This window comes from Limulus polyphemus, unplaced genomic scaffold (assembly GCF_000517525.1).
Source record: "Limulus polyphemus unplaced genomic scaffold, Limulus_polyphemus-2.1.2 Scaffold332, whole genome shotgun sequence".
Taxonomy (NCBI): Eukaryota; Metazoa; Arthropoda; class Merostomata; order Xiphosura; family Limulidae; genus Limulus; species Limulus polyphemus.
In genome coordinates this window covers 402,375-417,355 of record NW_013665942.1, presented here as the reverse complement: position 1 = coordinate 417,355, position 14,981 = coordinate 402,375, and the positions used below count along the sequence as shown (strand labels likewise).

Below are 14,981 nucleotides of genomic sequence, written 5' to 3'. Positions count from 1 at the left end.
ATTTACAGTTGAAAAAACACAGTAAATTCAGACTTTATTTAATATTACGGAAGCACAATAGTTGAAGTAGGTGCTACCAACTAATTGCATTCCCTGTGGTTGACAGTTCAAACAGGAGTGGCAGGTAGCCTTAGTAGCTTTTCAATAACTCAAAAAACAAATTTACAGCCATCATGGCTGAAAGAACAAGAATGGTTGGTGGCAATGGGAATCAAACTCAGGACCCTCAAACCTCAAGGCAATCCCTGAATCATCAGGCCATGCCAGCCCAACGCTGAACAAACTTGAATTGATCAAAAAATAAATAAAATGAGAAATCTAACAGCAGTATTTCAATTACACAGATTAGTTGAAGTAATCAAAAAGAGTAATATTTAGAAACTCTAATTTCAATTAAATAATTAGTTTTATGAATCATGACACTGGTGATTAAGCTAAAGAAACCTGAATTGATCGAAAATAATTTGCAATATTTCGATTACTTGAAGAGTTGGATTAATCACAAAACCATTTCAACTATTTGATTATTTTCATAACATTGATTTAATTCTAATTTTTATGAACCAATTATTTGACATGACACTAATCAATTTAATCGTAATTGATTAATGTATGATTTTATATGACACTAATTGAGGTAATCAATGCTCCTAGGTATTGGTTAAATTGGTTACATCTTGTAATTGGTTACATTATTATCACATTCAAGTGTTCACTGATAAATAGGCCAGGTTTTTAAACATCCAAATTTCTCTCAACCTAGGTAATTTTGCTATTGTTTGATTTCCTTACTAGCAATATCCTCCTTAACTCAATAACATATATACTTTGAAGATTATTTAATAATATTTAATTTTTAGTTTATATGGGTGTATTTAACTATGATGACTATAATTGATTAATTGATGATTTTATATGACAGTAATTGAGGTAATCAATGCTCCTAGGTATTTATTATATTGATTAATTGAGTTAATTACCAAGCTTTAATTTTCATGCATGTGATTTTATTCTGTTCTTGTTATAGAATGCAAAAATAGAATTTCATTGTATATAAAGATATCTTTGGAGCCGAAAATGTTACTCAGAAAGACCACTCTGTCATTGCACTTGTCTAGGTCTATTTCATTCATTGTTTATATTAATCACTTATTTAGTTTCTGTTTTAAGGAACAATAATAATAGCAACAAAATCTTGTTTTTGTATTTTTGGCACAAACAAGGTCAACAAGTAAAATTGGCTTATATTACTTAAAATGATAGAAAACAAAGGATCAAAACAAATATAATAATAAAGTGGTCATTTACAGTGACCATTATGTCCCAAAAGATATCCCAAAATGAATTGAAATTCAGATCATGCATTATACTGTAGAATGTATAACACGAAGAAAACAAATTCACTTCACATTCATGAAAACACTTCATATTCACTTCTTATATCATATTCACAGTATTATGTCATTTTGCTTCTTGACATTTGACCCACACATTTTAACCCCTCTTCAAATTGAATTCTTTAGATATTTTCATATATCATGCAGTACTTTACAATGATGTTTTTCGTAAAAAAATTGTTTGAACAATCAAGTGTGGATTTAGAATTATGAATTTTGCTACATATCTTGCCAGTCCTTCTTTTAAGACAATAAATACTCTTTAATGCTAAATAATATTGTTATAAGCCCTATTTTTAATGTTTTAATTTGGGTGTTAGCTAGATGGCATGTGATGTTAAGATCAAGTAAACTTATAAAAATAGTCTTTGAATACCTCGACTTTACGAAGTGTCTAGAAACAAGACTACATTATCAATACAAAAAATCAGTAATGTGCTGAGTTAGTTTTCAGTTGGCAAAGTGCCAGTCAGACAGTATTGGGATCAGTGTTAGTTATTACATAAAGTATATTCAGTTTCTTGATCAATAAGCCATGAAATTGTAAGTTTATTTGCACGTTATTCATATTAGTATTGGCAAATAACTTTCTATTGAAAGTGAAAAAGTAGTTTTTGAACCAGAGCCTACAACTGTGTACAAGGGATAGTAGTCTGTAGCCAAAAATAAGGAAGAAGTGAAGTAGTTTTTGAATTAGAGCCTACAACTGTGTACAATGGATAGTAGCCTGTAGCCAACAATAATGAAGAAGTAGTTTTTGAACTAGAGCCTACAACTGTGTACAATGGATAGTAGCCTGTAGCCAACAATAATGAAGAAGTGAAGTAGTTTTTGAATTAGAGCCTACAACTGTGTACAATGGATAGTAGCCTGTAGCCAACAATAATGAAGAAGTAGTTTTTGAACTAGAGCCTACAACTGTGTACAATGGATAGTAGCCTGTAGCCAACAATAATGAAGAAGTAGTTTTTGAACTAGAGCCTACAACTGTGTACAAGGGATAGTAGCCTGTAGCCAACAATAATGAAGAAGTAGTTTTTGAACTAGAGCCTACAACTGTGTACAATGGATAGTAGCCTGTAGCCAACAATAATGAAGAAGTAGTTTTTGAACTAGAGCCTACAACTGTGTACAATGGATAGTAGCCTGTAGCCAACAATAATGAAGAAGTAGTTTTTGAACTAGAGCCTACAACTGTGTACAAGGGATAGTAAGCTGCAGTCAACAATAAGAAAGTGAAGTAGTTTTTGAACTAGAGCCTGCAACTGTGTACAAGGGATATTTGTCTTTGAATATGAACATTCTGACTCAATTTTTCTTTCATCAAAGCTATTCTACCACTACTTTATATACATATTTCGAGTTTTCTCTACATTTGCAGTACAAGGTGCACATTGAAAATATTTAAAAGTTGGAGAAGAGAGAGTGGTTGTAGATAAACATTTCCATAAATACTCCAACAGGAGTGTGAAATTTAAGTAGTCATTAAAATGACTGACTAAGTAATGGAGTATTTTAAATTTCTATAATATTCTATTCATATAATAATCAAAAAACAATTGTCTTACTTACCTCTTCAGGGGTCAATTCACTCATCGTAATATATTTTCTGGTAACACCAAATAGTCAATTTCCAACACTGAAAAGTTGTAAACATGTTTTGATTTACATAAATGATTTATTATTAAAAAACAGTCTTACTAACAGTCTTAATGTTTAGTTCCAAAAGTAATAACCAAAAAAAAATGTTTAGTTCCAAAACAGAACTTCATAAATAAAATCAACTAAAGAGTAGGTACGTACCCATTAAAGATACTCTGAACAAAAGTAATTTTAATTTTTTTTATGTACATCAATTTTTTTTCTTTTCACAAAAGCAGATACGCTATTTTAACCCTTTCTTACCCAATGGTAAAATATCAAAACATATAGTCACTTCAGTCTTAAAAAAATTCACTATTCAACATTTTTGCACTTAGTGCAGAATAGAAACCTAATTTCTGTAACATACATATTAAATAAAAACCACTAAGTGCCAAAATAAATTATAATAAAGCTTATATCTAAATAAATTCATAAATCTTTACATTTTCACAATATCATTTCACAGATATGATAGAGAATGATTTAACTCTCTCAATCACTGAAATAGATGTTAGATGTACAACAAAAGTAAGATAATTTAATAATCATTATCACATTTAAGTGGTCACTGATAAATATGCCAGGTTTTTAAACAACCAAATTTCTCTCAACCTAGATAATTTTGCTATTGTTTGATTTCCTTACTAGCCATATCCTTCTTAAACCAATAACATATATACTCTAAAGATTATTTAATAAGATTTGTTTTAATTTTTAAGGGTGTATTTAACTAATTAATCTGAATGCAAAAAAACTGTGTTTATGTTTCCCATGTCAGTGTGGTAATTCAGTTTCTTACACTAAAGCTTTTTTTTTCATAAAATGACCCACATTTATTGAAGTATAATTTCCAGGATTTTATCCAACCATTTTTACTACAGCATTCCTGTTGTTACCCAGTAGAGCTGTTAAAGATAACTCTTTTACCATGAGCAGTCACTTCAAAATTAAATTTATTCTTGTAAGCTTAAGAGGGGAAAAAAAAATTCTTACTTATGCATTCTCAACTTTTCTTTCACAATTAAAACCAGCATAGAAGGTTGAAAATAAAACATATAATGTTAATATATGTAGCTAAGTCCATGTACAATGTATCACATAGCTTTGCTTACTTTTGTATCACAGCCACAGTGATGTACAAAATTAAGGTTGGATACATTTTCTTGTAATTGACTATGCTATCTGAATTTTTCAACTTTAATTATACATAATTATAAAAATAACACTGATTAACACTAAAAACTACAAAGACATTGACTGAAGAAACCCAAAGTATAATTTCAATTAGCAATTCCCACACACACTTAATTGACATCTGTCATAAAGCACTTTTACAGTAATAGCAACAAAGTCCGATTCAGAAGTAGGGGTTTGCTCTATGTGAATGAAAATAATTAAACAAAAACAAAGAGTTTCCTAATACTAATTATGCCTGCTTCCACATCCTCAGGATGTTCCAAGTGTATTGTAACATCAGTAATTAGCAAGTTTTGGGATGAATGCATCCAAATATCAGTGTCTTCATCTCATCCACCACCAGCTTGTAAACTGAACATTTTATTTTTTCCCTCGTACACATACTACATAATTTATGCCACATAAAAGGGAAACAAGCAGAAACATGTAATTGTTGTGTACAGCATTATAGCAAAAGATCAAAGTCCTTTTGCCTTATGTTTAACTGGACATGACACTGAAACATACATGTTTTAGTTGCACAATATCCAAATTGGCACTGCTTGGGTCAAAGATACATTACCAAAGCAAATAGTGAAAGGTCAAATCTTTCTACACTGTTACAGTCACCCAACTTCTCAAAACAACAAAAATAAATATCCTGGTTTGTACAATTTTGAAAAGTGGTTAAAAAAAAAGACCAACTACTTGATCAGAATGTCAAAAAAGTGGTCATTTCTTAAACTGAATCCTGATGTAATGTTTACATACAAAAGAAGTTCCAACAACTACTGGTCACTTGTTCATGCGCTAGGGCTAATAGTATCTCATTAAAAAAAGTTCAAGTAATGTTGAATTCATACGACAACTTTCGGTTTTCTTTGTGTTATGTGTTTCGTTGGAATGGTTTAATATATTTTTACATCTCTGGTCGTTAGTTAATTTCACGTATAATTTCTTTCCAATGAAACTTTAGCGACACAAGTCCTTTCTTAAATAAAACTAGTTTATTCTTTCTGAATACAACTTTGCAATACACTTAATTTCCACAGTCACGCTATAACAAATGCTATAATTCACAATGAACGACTCACGCATTGACTCAACTGTCCGTATCTATCTCTGTCTGCAACTCAATTACATTCTTGCTGTCACTTCTTGGCAGTCTTATATATACAAGAATACTGCAAATCTAGTAAACACTCGAGGATTCACGAATCTTCGAGAATATGACGTGTTACTAGCGTCACGTGACCCCCGCTGTCATGACAATATATATATAAAAACACTAAATGTTAAACCACTCCAACGAAATATATAATACACATATCTTGCTTTAGTTCCTTTAAACTGTTGTACAAGATGTCTGAAACATACCATTTCCACTTTACTCATATTATGGTTTCAGTAACCCTTACACAAGTTAACATCAAATGTGTGGGATAGGACAGTAACAATGTTCCACATTTTAATTAATGTCATTGTTTAAGCCAGTGCCTTTAAAGGCTGAAACTGTTCTACATAACCTAAATACTTCAAGTAAAATATAAACTATTTCAAACGCACCAAAAAAGAAAATAATGTTTATGGCTCAAAATTTATAAAATTAAACTATCCATTGATAAATGCTCTTTGGTTCTCAAATACATGTAGTTATTGTGAACCGCTAGCAAAACTTGAAATAAAATATTTCTGAGACTTTTTAAAAATAAAAATGAAGTTCAAAATTCTTTGGACACCAGACCCTACAGAAATTTAATATCTGAATGTGAATATTCAGAAAGGTAGAAAAACATGTCATTTATTAGTCGTTAGAAAAATATCCATGAATCTAAATATTTTTGGAAGGAGAAACATAATTTTCATGTGAAAATTACTTTCACGTTAAAAAATTAAAACTTTAAATTAACCACTTTTCATAAAGTGTGTGATAAATTAAGGCTCCTCACATAAAACTTTAAAGTGTGGTTTTTATAATTCAAAACTCAAATCACTACAGCACTTAGTTACATTAAATCACTGATCACCAAATTTAATGTCAACTGTAAATACAACAAATACTAAACGGTTGGTGAATTTATAACTGCAGGAGTTATACTTCTTTCATAACTGTACAATGAAAAGGTATTTTCCAAAATTAAGTTTTGTGCTGCAAGATTCATACTGAATAATTGGTTTTGATATTAAGTATCATGCTACAAGTTTTTTAATTAACCTTACAACTACTGATGGGGTTCATATATTATGTATGCACCAAATTGTTGGTCGATGATTTTCTTGGTTATAGGGTCCTTAATAGCAGAGTAGTTAATCAAAAAATTTAAACAAAAATACCATCAATATCACAATTAGCTCCACTAACTACTGTTTTGACCCCTTATGTGTTTCACATGGATAATAAATGATTTCACCCCAAATTGTTTACTGTTTTATATACTGAGTATTATAACAGACAAAAACATAAAAATACTCAATATGATACAATATGTGGACCTCACTGGTAGTGAACAGCATGAAAACAAATTGGTAATTTGAAGGTTAATTACCTTTAAGTGTTAAAAAAGAACAAACTGCATTATACGATAGTTTTATCAAGATCTTCCTTGGAGATGCAGTATATTCGTAAATGTGCTCTGTATGGAAAAAAAATGTACAAGTTTGTTTGTAAAAGTTATCCACATATCCATATACAGTTGAGATGTATTTCTAAACTTGGATGTCATTTTTAATATTTGTTAAGATATAGCAGTACAGGTTTTGTAGAATACAGCCACTGAAAACAGCAAATGTATAAACCAATTTACATGTCCTTGTTACACAAGGCTACATTTTGGTTTTGCCACATGATGGCTACAGATTTGCACATATGACATGCAAGTAATAATTGAAAACACCTTAAGTGAATGTGATGAAACTGTTCATTCAGAATTATTTTAAAACCTTAGTTAATGCCAACAATGAATGCAGTCTCTGTATAAAAAGTAGTCCACCTAGCTATAGACAGAAGTAACAACACGCGAGATCAGCAATTAACATGTAATTCAAGTTAAAGGGTAAGGTCACACAGTTTTAGTTATTTCAAATATAGATCCTCATCCAAGGGGTTCTGGAATAATCCAAAAGATAGTGATTTGTAATAATGTTTGGCTCAGTCTATCTTTTTGAGGAAGAGGTTTTAATTAGCATTTGGTCTAGCCTTGTATCAAAGAGAAAAACTTTGTGTTTTGTATTTCGTTTTTACTTGAAAGACTTGAAGTTAAATTTAAAACAATTGGGAGAGGGATGTTTAAACACAATGGGATAATAAAATATACTTAAAATTAAAATTGTTTAAATCTTAAAATGTATAATTTTATGGTTTCTAGGGTATGTAATAACTATCAGATAGTTGCTAAAATTGTAATTCAATAATAATTACAATTAACAATAAATAATCTTAATTCTGAGTAACAGGAAACTACAAGAAGCTTCTACAAACACAACTCTAGGTCATCAGGTGGGCATCCTCACTGTTAGTAGTGTTATGGTTCATACTCGATGCATAGTGAGGTATTTTTTCAAGTCCTAAAAATATTCATTACTTCCCTTATATATGTCCTAAAATTGGGTATTACCAACTTCATTATATGACATCAGAGTAACTTGCTTTAACACTGTTTAGAAGAACAATGTCTAAAGAATAAAGTACATTTAAATTATTGTAAATATCTAAAGATTATACCAGTTTTGACGTATTAAAGTTTCTACTCCAGCTTCACCAGCCTCTTAGGCTTTGAAATAGAATAAAAAAAAATTTATGACATTATTCAACAGAAGCTTTTGCTTTCCTGACACAAGTTAATGATAGTTTTACTTTAAAAAATTATATATAAGTGCTAAATAAACATTTTAGTTTAATATAGAAACAAAATACACTTTCAATAAAACTCTGTTGTGTCAGTATATAACACAGAATATTCTCTGATCCAAACAGCATAATATATGCAAAAAACTAAGCGATTATTTCATTTCTAATGATTGCATCCAAGACTCCAAAACAAAGATAATTACACTACAACATGTGGTCTACATAATTTCTTGCTAAATGATTTATATCTATCCACGTTTTTGTTCAGCAAATAATAATAATTTAATAAGTTGTGTGTTCCAAAAGAGTACCTTAAATTTAGGTTATAAATGTGCTAGTTTTGATTGTTGGAACACATTTCATTCCGATTATATTTGCCCCAACAATGTTATGTTATGGTATTTTGTACTTTATTAGTTTAAAAGCTTTATTTATAATAACTGGTGCCAATTGCAAATAAGCAAAAGTTAAAATGGTGATGATGATAGTATCTGTGTAGACCACATGCTGTTGTGTAAGTATTTTTGTAGACTGCATGCTAAAGTAGCACACAAAGTTATCACTATATATATACACACACACACACACACAAACATAACTTCAGTGCTTTCATGGTCTAATCAACTGATGCTTTAACAGAAAAAAAATTACAATTTATTTAAGTATTGTTATATTAAACAAATATTATCAAATGTTTGCTAATATGTGGTAACAAGTGATACAAACCATAAATCAATATAAATGAAGCTTATAGAAATACTTATTCAAGATTAATAATTATTACCTTCCCACCATACCCCCCATAGCATGTTTTAAAGAATTACAAAAAATGTGATTTTAGTTGCTGATGCATTATCTCCTAACTACATAACTCACAAAAATAAAGATATGTAATGAATAATATTAACCTAATCTTTCTGATGAACTTATGTTAGATCTCATACAAAAAAAAAGTCACAAGAGAGTGCTATTGCCTTTCATAAAATATTACATGGTAATTAACTTTTGAACACAGAAGTACTTTGCACCTTCTGCCATAAACATATCAAAATTTTCCTTTGTTTCACGATATCTAAGTGTAATATTACTTAATGTAACATAATCATGTAACATCTATATACTCACTATATAAGGCCATGATAATCACTTTATAACTATGAACTATGATCAAATAGATGAATGAATGCTCACCAGCTAATTCAGCCTCTCTGCAATAACATCACACAGCAAGCAACTAAATTTCCAGGTTGGATTGGAAAAGAATTACTTTTGAAAAACTGTACCTTTTTAAATCGTTCATGATGAAAACTTTGATATTGTATACAGTTATATTATATCCTGCAAGTCCACAAAAGTAAACCAAAATGGGGAGTCCTTACAGATGAACATCCCTTTACATGAAACCATACAAGTGTAAGGGCTGATTGAGTTTATAATTACAGTGAAAATACATAATCCTGAAATACATTTCTATAACTTTTGAATTTGACTACCAAAAACCACTAGCTTATGAGAGTGTATGTAACTGACCCACTAAATTATTTCAAGTCCTTTACTAAGTAATACCAATGAATGATAAATGTAGTCTTCATATTCAAAAGTCTGATTATCAAGGGGACTGAAAACAAGTGAAGCTCGAGAGTTAACCCGTTACTTAACTTATAAATCAACATCATCTGGTTTTTACATGTAATGTAGTATGTATATAATATGGTACTCGTACTCCACAACACTGGAACTCAAGCTGTTACTAGCAGATTGTGATGAAGAGAATGTCAACAATTAACATTCTTTGCACATTTCATTTTATAATGAAAGATAATGATAATGTAAAACAAAAATAACATCACCTGTTTTGAGTGGTATCAATATCCTCTTTAATTTTGCTACTTCGAGAAAAGAGGTGTGCGTGCATGCACTACATTTTATGACTGCTGTAGAATTTATGAGAAGAAGCTGTTTTTACACATTTCCTCTTTGTTAAACTCAGAACTGTGGTATATGTTTTAATTTTATAAACCAATGTATTAATTTTTGGGTAGCAGTTTGCACAATACTTATTTTGACCCATAATTTACGTCAAAAAAATTTATAGTTGTCTACATTATGTATAGTTTTATAAATAAACTTAAAAACTCTCAATAAATAAAAAAAAATCTTACAATAAATTCACAAATGGATGAATCTTACAATATTGGTTATTCTGATTTATACAATGCCTCTAATTGTCATTACTGTAACTTGCTATTCAGAAACTTTCAATATAAAGGCAGCAAGATGGTAATAGAATTAACAACAGACTCTGTCACTGTTCCATAATCCTCCAACCATTTTGACTAATTATATGTTATAGCAATAGACCACTTAATTCTTCAAAGCTGTCCTTGGCTCTTTCTAAACTCACCCTTGAGAAAAATAAATATTTAAGACCATTCTTTATTTTTCAGGAAATCATTTATTCTCCTCTTACAGTCTTGTAACATGCTGGCCTAAATTACTGCTTACAGCAACTTGTTCCATAATCCTCCTTCGAACTTTTTCCAATAATTCAATATTCTTTCATAGTTGAAGAGAACAAAACTGTACACAACTTTCCAAGCGAAGCCTAAGAAGTGATTTGTATAGAGATAATTACCTCTTTTGGCTAGTTATCAATATTTCTTGAAATTCACTCTACAATTCACATAGTTATTGGACCAGTTCAACTATAATATTGGAAAGGAGAAGCTAACAAACCTAGTGAAGTTTATAATGTGTGAAAAACCTTGTCCAAAGTTTCACACTAAAATCATTAAATACTCATTGGACCAGTTCAACTATAATATTGGAAAGGAGAAGCTAACAAACCTAGGGAAGTCTTCAAATATTTCACGGAAGCACAAGAAAACATAGTTACAAAGTGTCAAGACACTCATATCATTCATGTCTGAATGGTGTAACCATATACTGAAATCTAGAAGAGAGTCTATTAGCTGTTCATTATTAATTTTCTTAATACTGACATTAAATTCTTCACATATTATTGTAACAATGATGAGCAACTGTTACAGTGGAGTTGCCAGCTATCAATCCACTACTCTTTTTGTCAGTGTTGGTTATAGCTTTTTAACTATGTTGTAGTAAAAAACCTAATGAATATTTACATAATGTCATTCTAATAAATTTTTGGTAGAAGCACACCTACATATAATGTGTGACAGTGAACACTTACTTATGCAAGACAACTGAAACTATATTTATAATGATATATAGTTTGATATAAAATTACTTTGAATATGCAAATCAGTTAGTCATATGACAACCTCAGCCAATGTAAAATCATGGTGAAATGGCATATATCAGAACTAGCTCTTGACACTGACATTTGTAGATAGTGTGTGTCCACTGAAAATTGTTTGCTTTTGGGTAGGGTATGTAACACCCCTTTCTGATATAAAAAAATCATACACAAGTCATGAAGATGTGTTTTGATCAAAGATATCCCTTGCTTGTTCTTAACTGCAATGATAAGAAACAAATGTGGATGACGTTTGGACACCACGACCATCCAAAAAGAAACCTGTGCCAAGTCATACCCAAGCCATGGTAAGCAAACTGTGGTTTCTTGAAACAGATGAAAATCAATGAAAACTAAAGTCAATGACCAAAGCCTTCCATATGCCCCAAGCAACAGTACATACATACATAATCAAGAATGGCCTCCATCTGGAGAAGCAACACAATATTTTCACAATATAGCAGTTCAACCATAATGTTTGTCAAACAGCTAGAGAACAAAACATGTATTCATTATACTCTGCATTTCTCTCCAATTGGACATTTTAAAATACTCTATATTGTGTGTGTGTGTAGTCAAAATTATATCAGTTTTGAGATTGCTAAATGGTCTTTTAACAAAAAATAAATAAATAAAAAGGAAATTTTACTTCTACAATATATTATATGTTTATAATGTTCGTAATGAATAAAACATATTCAAAACTTGTAGGAAAAGAGCATTTGTCTTAGAGCATTTCTCAAGTCAGTCGATTATAGTTTTACATTTTTCACAAATTACACTACAATATTACTATACTATAATTGCTTTTACTAATAAGGCCTAGACAAAGTAGATGGTATGGTTGTGAATATGACTAGTAATATTGCCATTCTTTCGTAATATAATACTGGTTGATAAAATTGAACTCTTTTCTTTCATCAAAGATCTAAGCACACTTTTCTAAACCAGTTTTGCACACTGATTTAAAATCTGTTTTCTTCTAGCACATTTAGTTATCAATATATGATTGATATTAATTTAAGCACAATTTAGGTAATAATCATACATCAGACTAGTTAACATTACAGCTTTATTCATTTTTCAGTATCATTCCCATAAACGTTATACACACCATACACTTGATTAAATTTATGCAGTACACACTTATGAAAAAAAAATGTACAAACACTTAAATTATAATTAATAAGGCAATAGCCTTTCAAATTTGATCAATCTCATCACAAAAACTTGACGTGCTAGAGGGGAACCAAACACAAATTTGTCACAAAGCGTTCCAAGAGCTATCTAGCCCATCTAGAATTATATCTGACAAAAATGACTTGTTGGCCAGTGTAGCTTGTCATATATATATACAAATACTCATGCATTGCTTTAGACTGAAATTTAATATTGCCTTTTTAAAATCCATAAGTGAAATCCTGTAACAGTAATTGAAAAATTTATGAATTTCTTCAACTCCATCCATTATCCATCACTTGATACTTGCCTATCTAGTCAATGACCACAAAGAGAGGCAAAAACATTGAAATAAATCACCTTCAGATATTTCCCATAACTCCTCAAATGAATAATAATTTCCTAAAATCTGCAACTACCCCTTTACTGTGATATTATTCCAGACATTCTATGTACATAGGTGTACATTTATAATGTCTATCACTTTTTATAGAACATACGTCTCATACATTTTATGCTCCATTTTGGAGCTTATGCCCACACACCAAGTATCCAACTATTGTCTAGCAACCTAATACTGGTGTATATATATTTATATATATATATATGGCAAAACATAAATTTTCTATCTTTTCGACCCATACTATTGTCTGTTACTATTAATAGTAATACTCTGTTGTTGTTAGTGTTAATTTAATAATAATCAATACTCAGTATCGTACTACAGTATTTTACCTTACTTAAAACGATTATACTATATTCAAATTTTGGCTACCATCTTGCTTTTATAAATTTTGGTTATGATCTAAAAACCAAATTTTAAGCTAGGTTATATCATACGTAATGCAGAAACTATAGTATAGCATTTACACCACTAGTACTAAATTGTTATTTTAAAAAATATGGGTTTATTGTTTAAATATTAAACAAAGTTACTGGAAATGGTTTTACATTTTTCACAAAGAATAGAGCTTAGCCAAACAATTTAATTTTAGTTTAGCTTTTGTTTTTAGTTTTCCTGCTTTTGTTTAGGCTACCAAGTATTACTATTACTAATAGCATTAGTAGTAGATCTAGAAGTAATACCCACCAGTAACACAATTTCGTATTTCGCCTCAGGCTCAGGTTAAGTTACTATGTCTTTCACAACTCCACAGAAAGAAATCCTTGTTCCTCGTTTTCAAGTCACTCAAATTTCTATATTTAAATATTCTAATTAAAAATATAATCTCATTCGTTGAATATTGCCTCCTTCCTTATTTCACAACTCTGAAAAGGCATATCTTTTGTTGAGCATTATTAAACTAGTACGACCGTGACTATACAACCACGACCCATTTCAACGCTTTTCTTGAATGACGCATCACACTCAGCTGTTCGTTTACCTTTTGTATTTCCTGACAGATGTCAGTATTAAATTGTTTGATTTTAATTTTAATAATATACTTTTCAAAATGATAAAATTACATTGTTGTGGTTCCATTAGATGCCAAAATATGCTAATTAAAAATATTTATAGAAGAAATATTACTTTAAATTGAATTCTCACAGTTTTAACTATTTTAACGGTTTTAAAGTTTCAGGCATAAATATTAAATAGAATTTACAAATAATTCTAAAACCAACAATTATGGGCATGAAAACAATAGCAGCCAAGTAGAATGGAACGAAATCAATAACATATATAAATTCAGCATCAATATCTGAATGATGCGATTTCCAATAATATTTCAAAATGAACTCGTTCCAGAAGTATCGTATAGTCTGTATAAGTCTAATTTATTTATTTATTTACACGCCAAAAATGTTTCACATTGATCAAAGTACAGGTCACCATCCCCTGACGACATATTTGCCAGTGTACGTTCAAGGAACGTAGCGTTGTACCGTCCCTAATTCCAAAACACTGACCATAGGGAGGCAACCATTTTTATTTTATTATTGTTAAGTATTACGCATTATTTTCCAAAAGTTTTTATTACAATAATAGGAACCTAATGTAAATAAGGTTATTTTAATTCTATGACATTTACTGCTATTATACTCTCAAGGAGTTCGGCATTGCTATTGGCACTGGCCTCTTCCCTCCAATAATCTCAAATTCCTTCTAGAAATAACGCACAATTGTAGCATCTGTCCCTTTAACTCACTCCACCTTTGTGCTTCTACCCTCTTTCTGCAAGTCATCCAGTTGACTAGTGTGACTTCTTTTCCATTTTGTTCTGTTTCCTCAATGTGCATGGTATTTTTACGTTTCCGTTTGTTAATTAATTTTCCGTAACTTCGTTTCGACGAAACTTTAGCGACACAAGTCCTTTCTTAAATAAAACTGGTTTATTATTTCCGAATACAACTTTACGATACACTCAACTTCAACAATCGCGCTATAACAAACTATAATTCACGTCTCACGAGCTCGACTTCAACAATACGTCTCTCTCTGACGGCAGTTCAATTACTC

General features: G+C 30.3%; 1 protein-coding gene across 2 annotated transcripts in view; it reads right to left on the bottom strand.

Annotated features, from left to right (window-relative positions):
* LOC106457448 (ubiquitin conjugation factor E4 B-like) overlaps positions 1-13,867 on the bottom strand; it is a 69,208-nt gene extending 55,341 nt beyond the window's left edge. For both annotated transcript variants that reach the window (XM_013916869.2, XM_013916870.2), the window contains exons 1-2: positions 13,611-13,867; positions 2,970-3,036 (exon numbers count right to left, since the gene is read on the bottom strand). In XM_013916869.2, coding sequence (XP_013772323.1) covers positions 2,970-2,993 — 24 coding nt within the window. In that variant the 5' untranslated portion in view covers positions 2,994-3,036; positions 13,611-13,867. The remainder of the gene's footprint in view (positions 1-2,969; positions 3,037-13,610) is intronic.
* Positions 13,868-14,981: the final 1,114 nt, after the last annotated feature.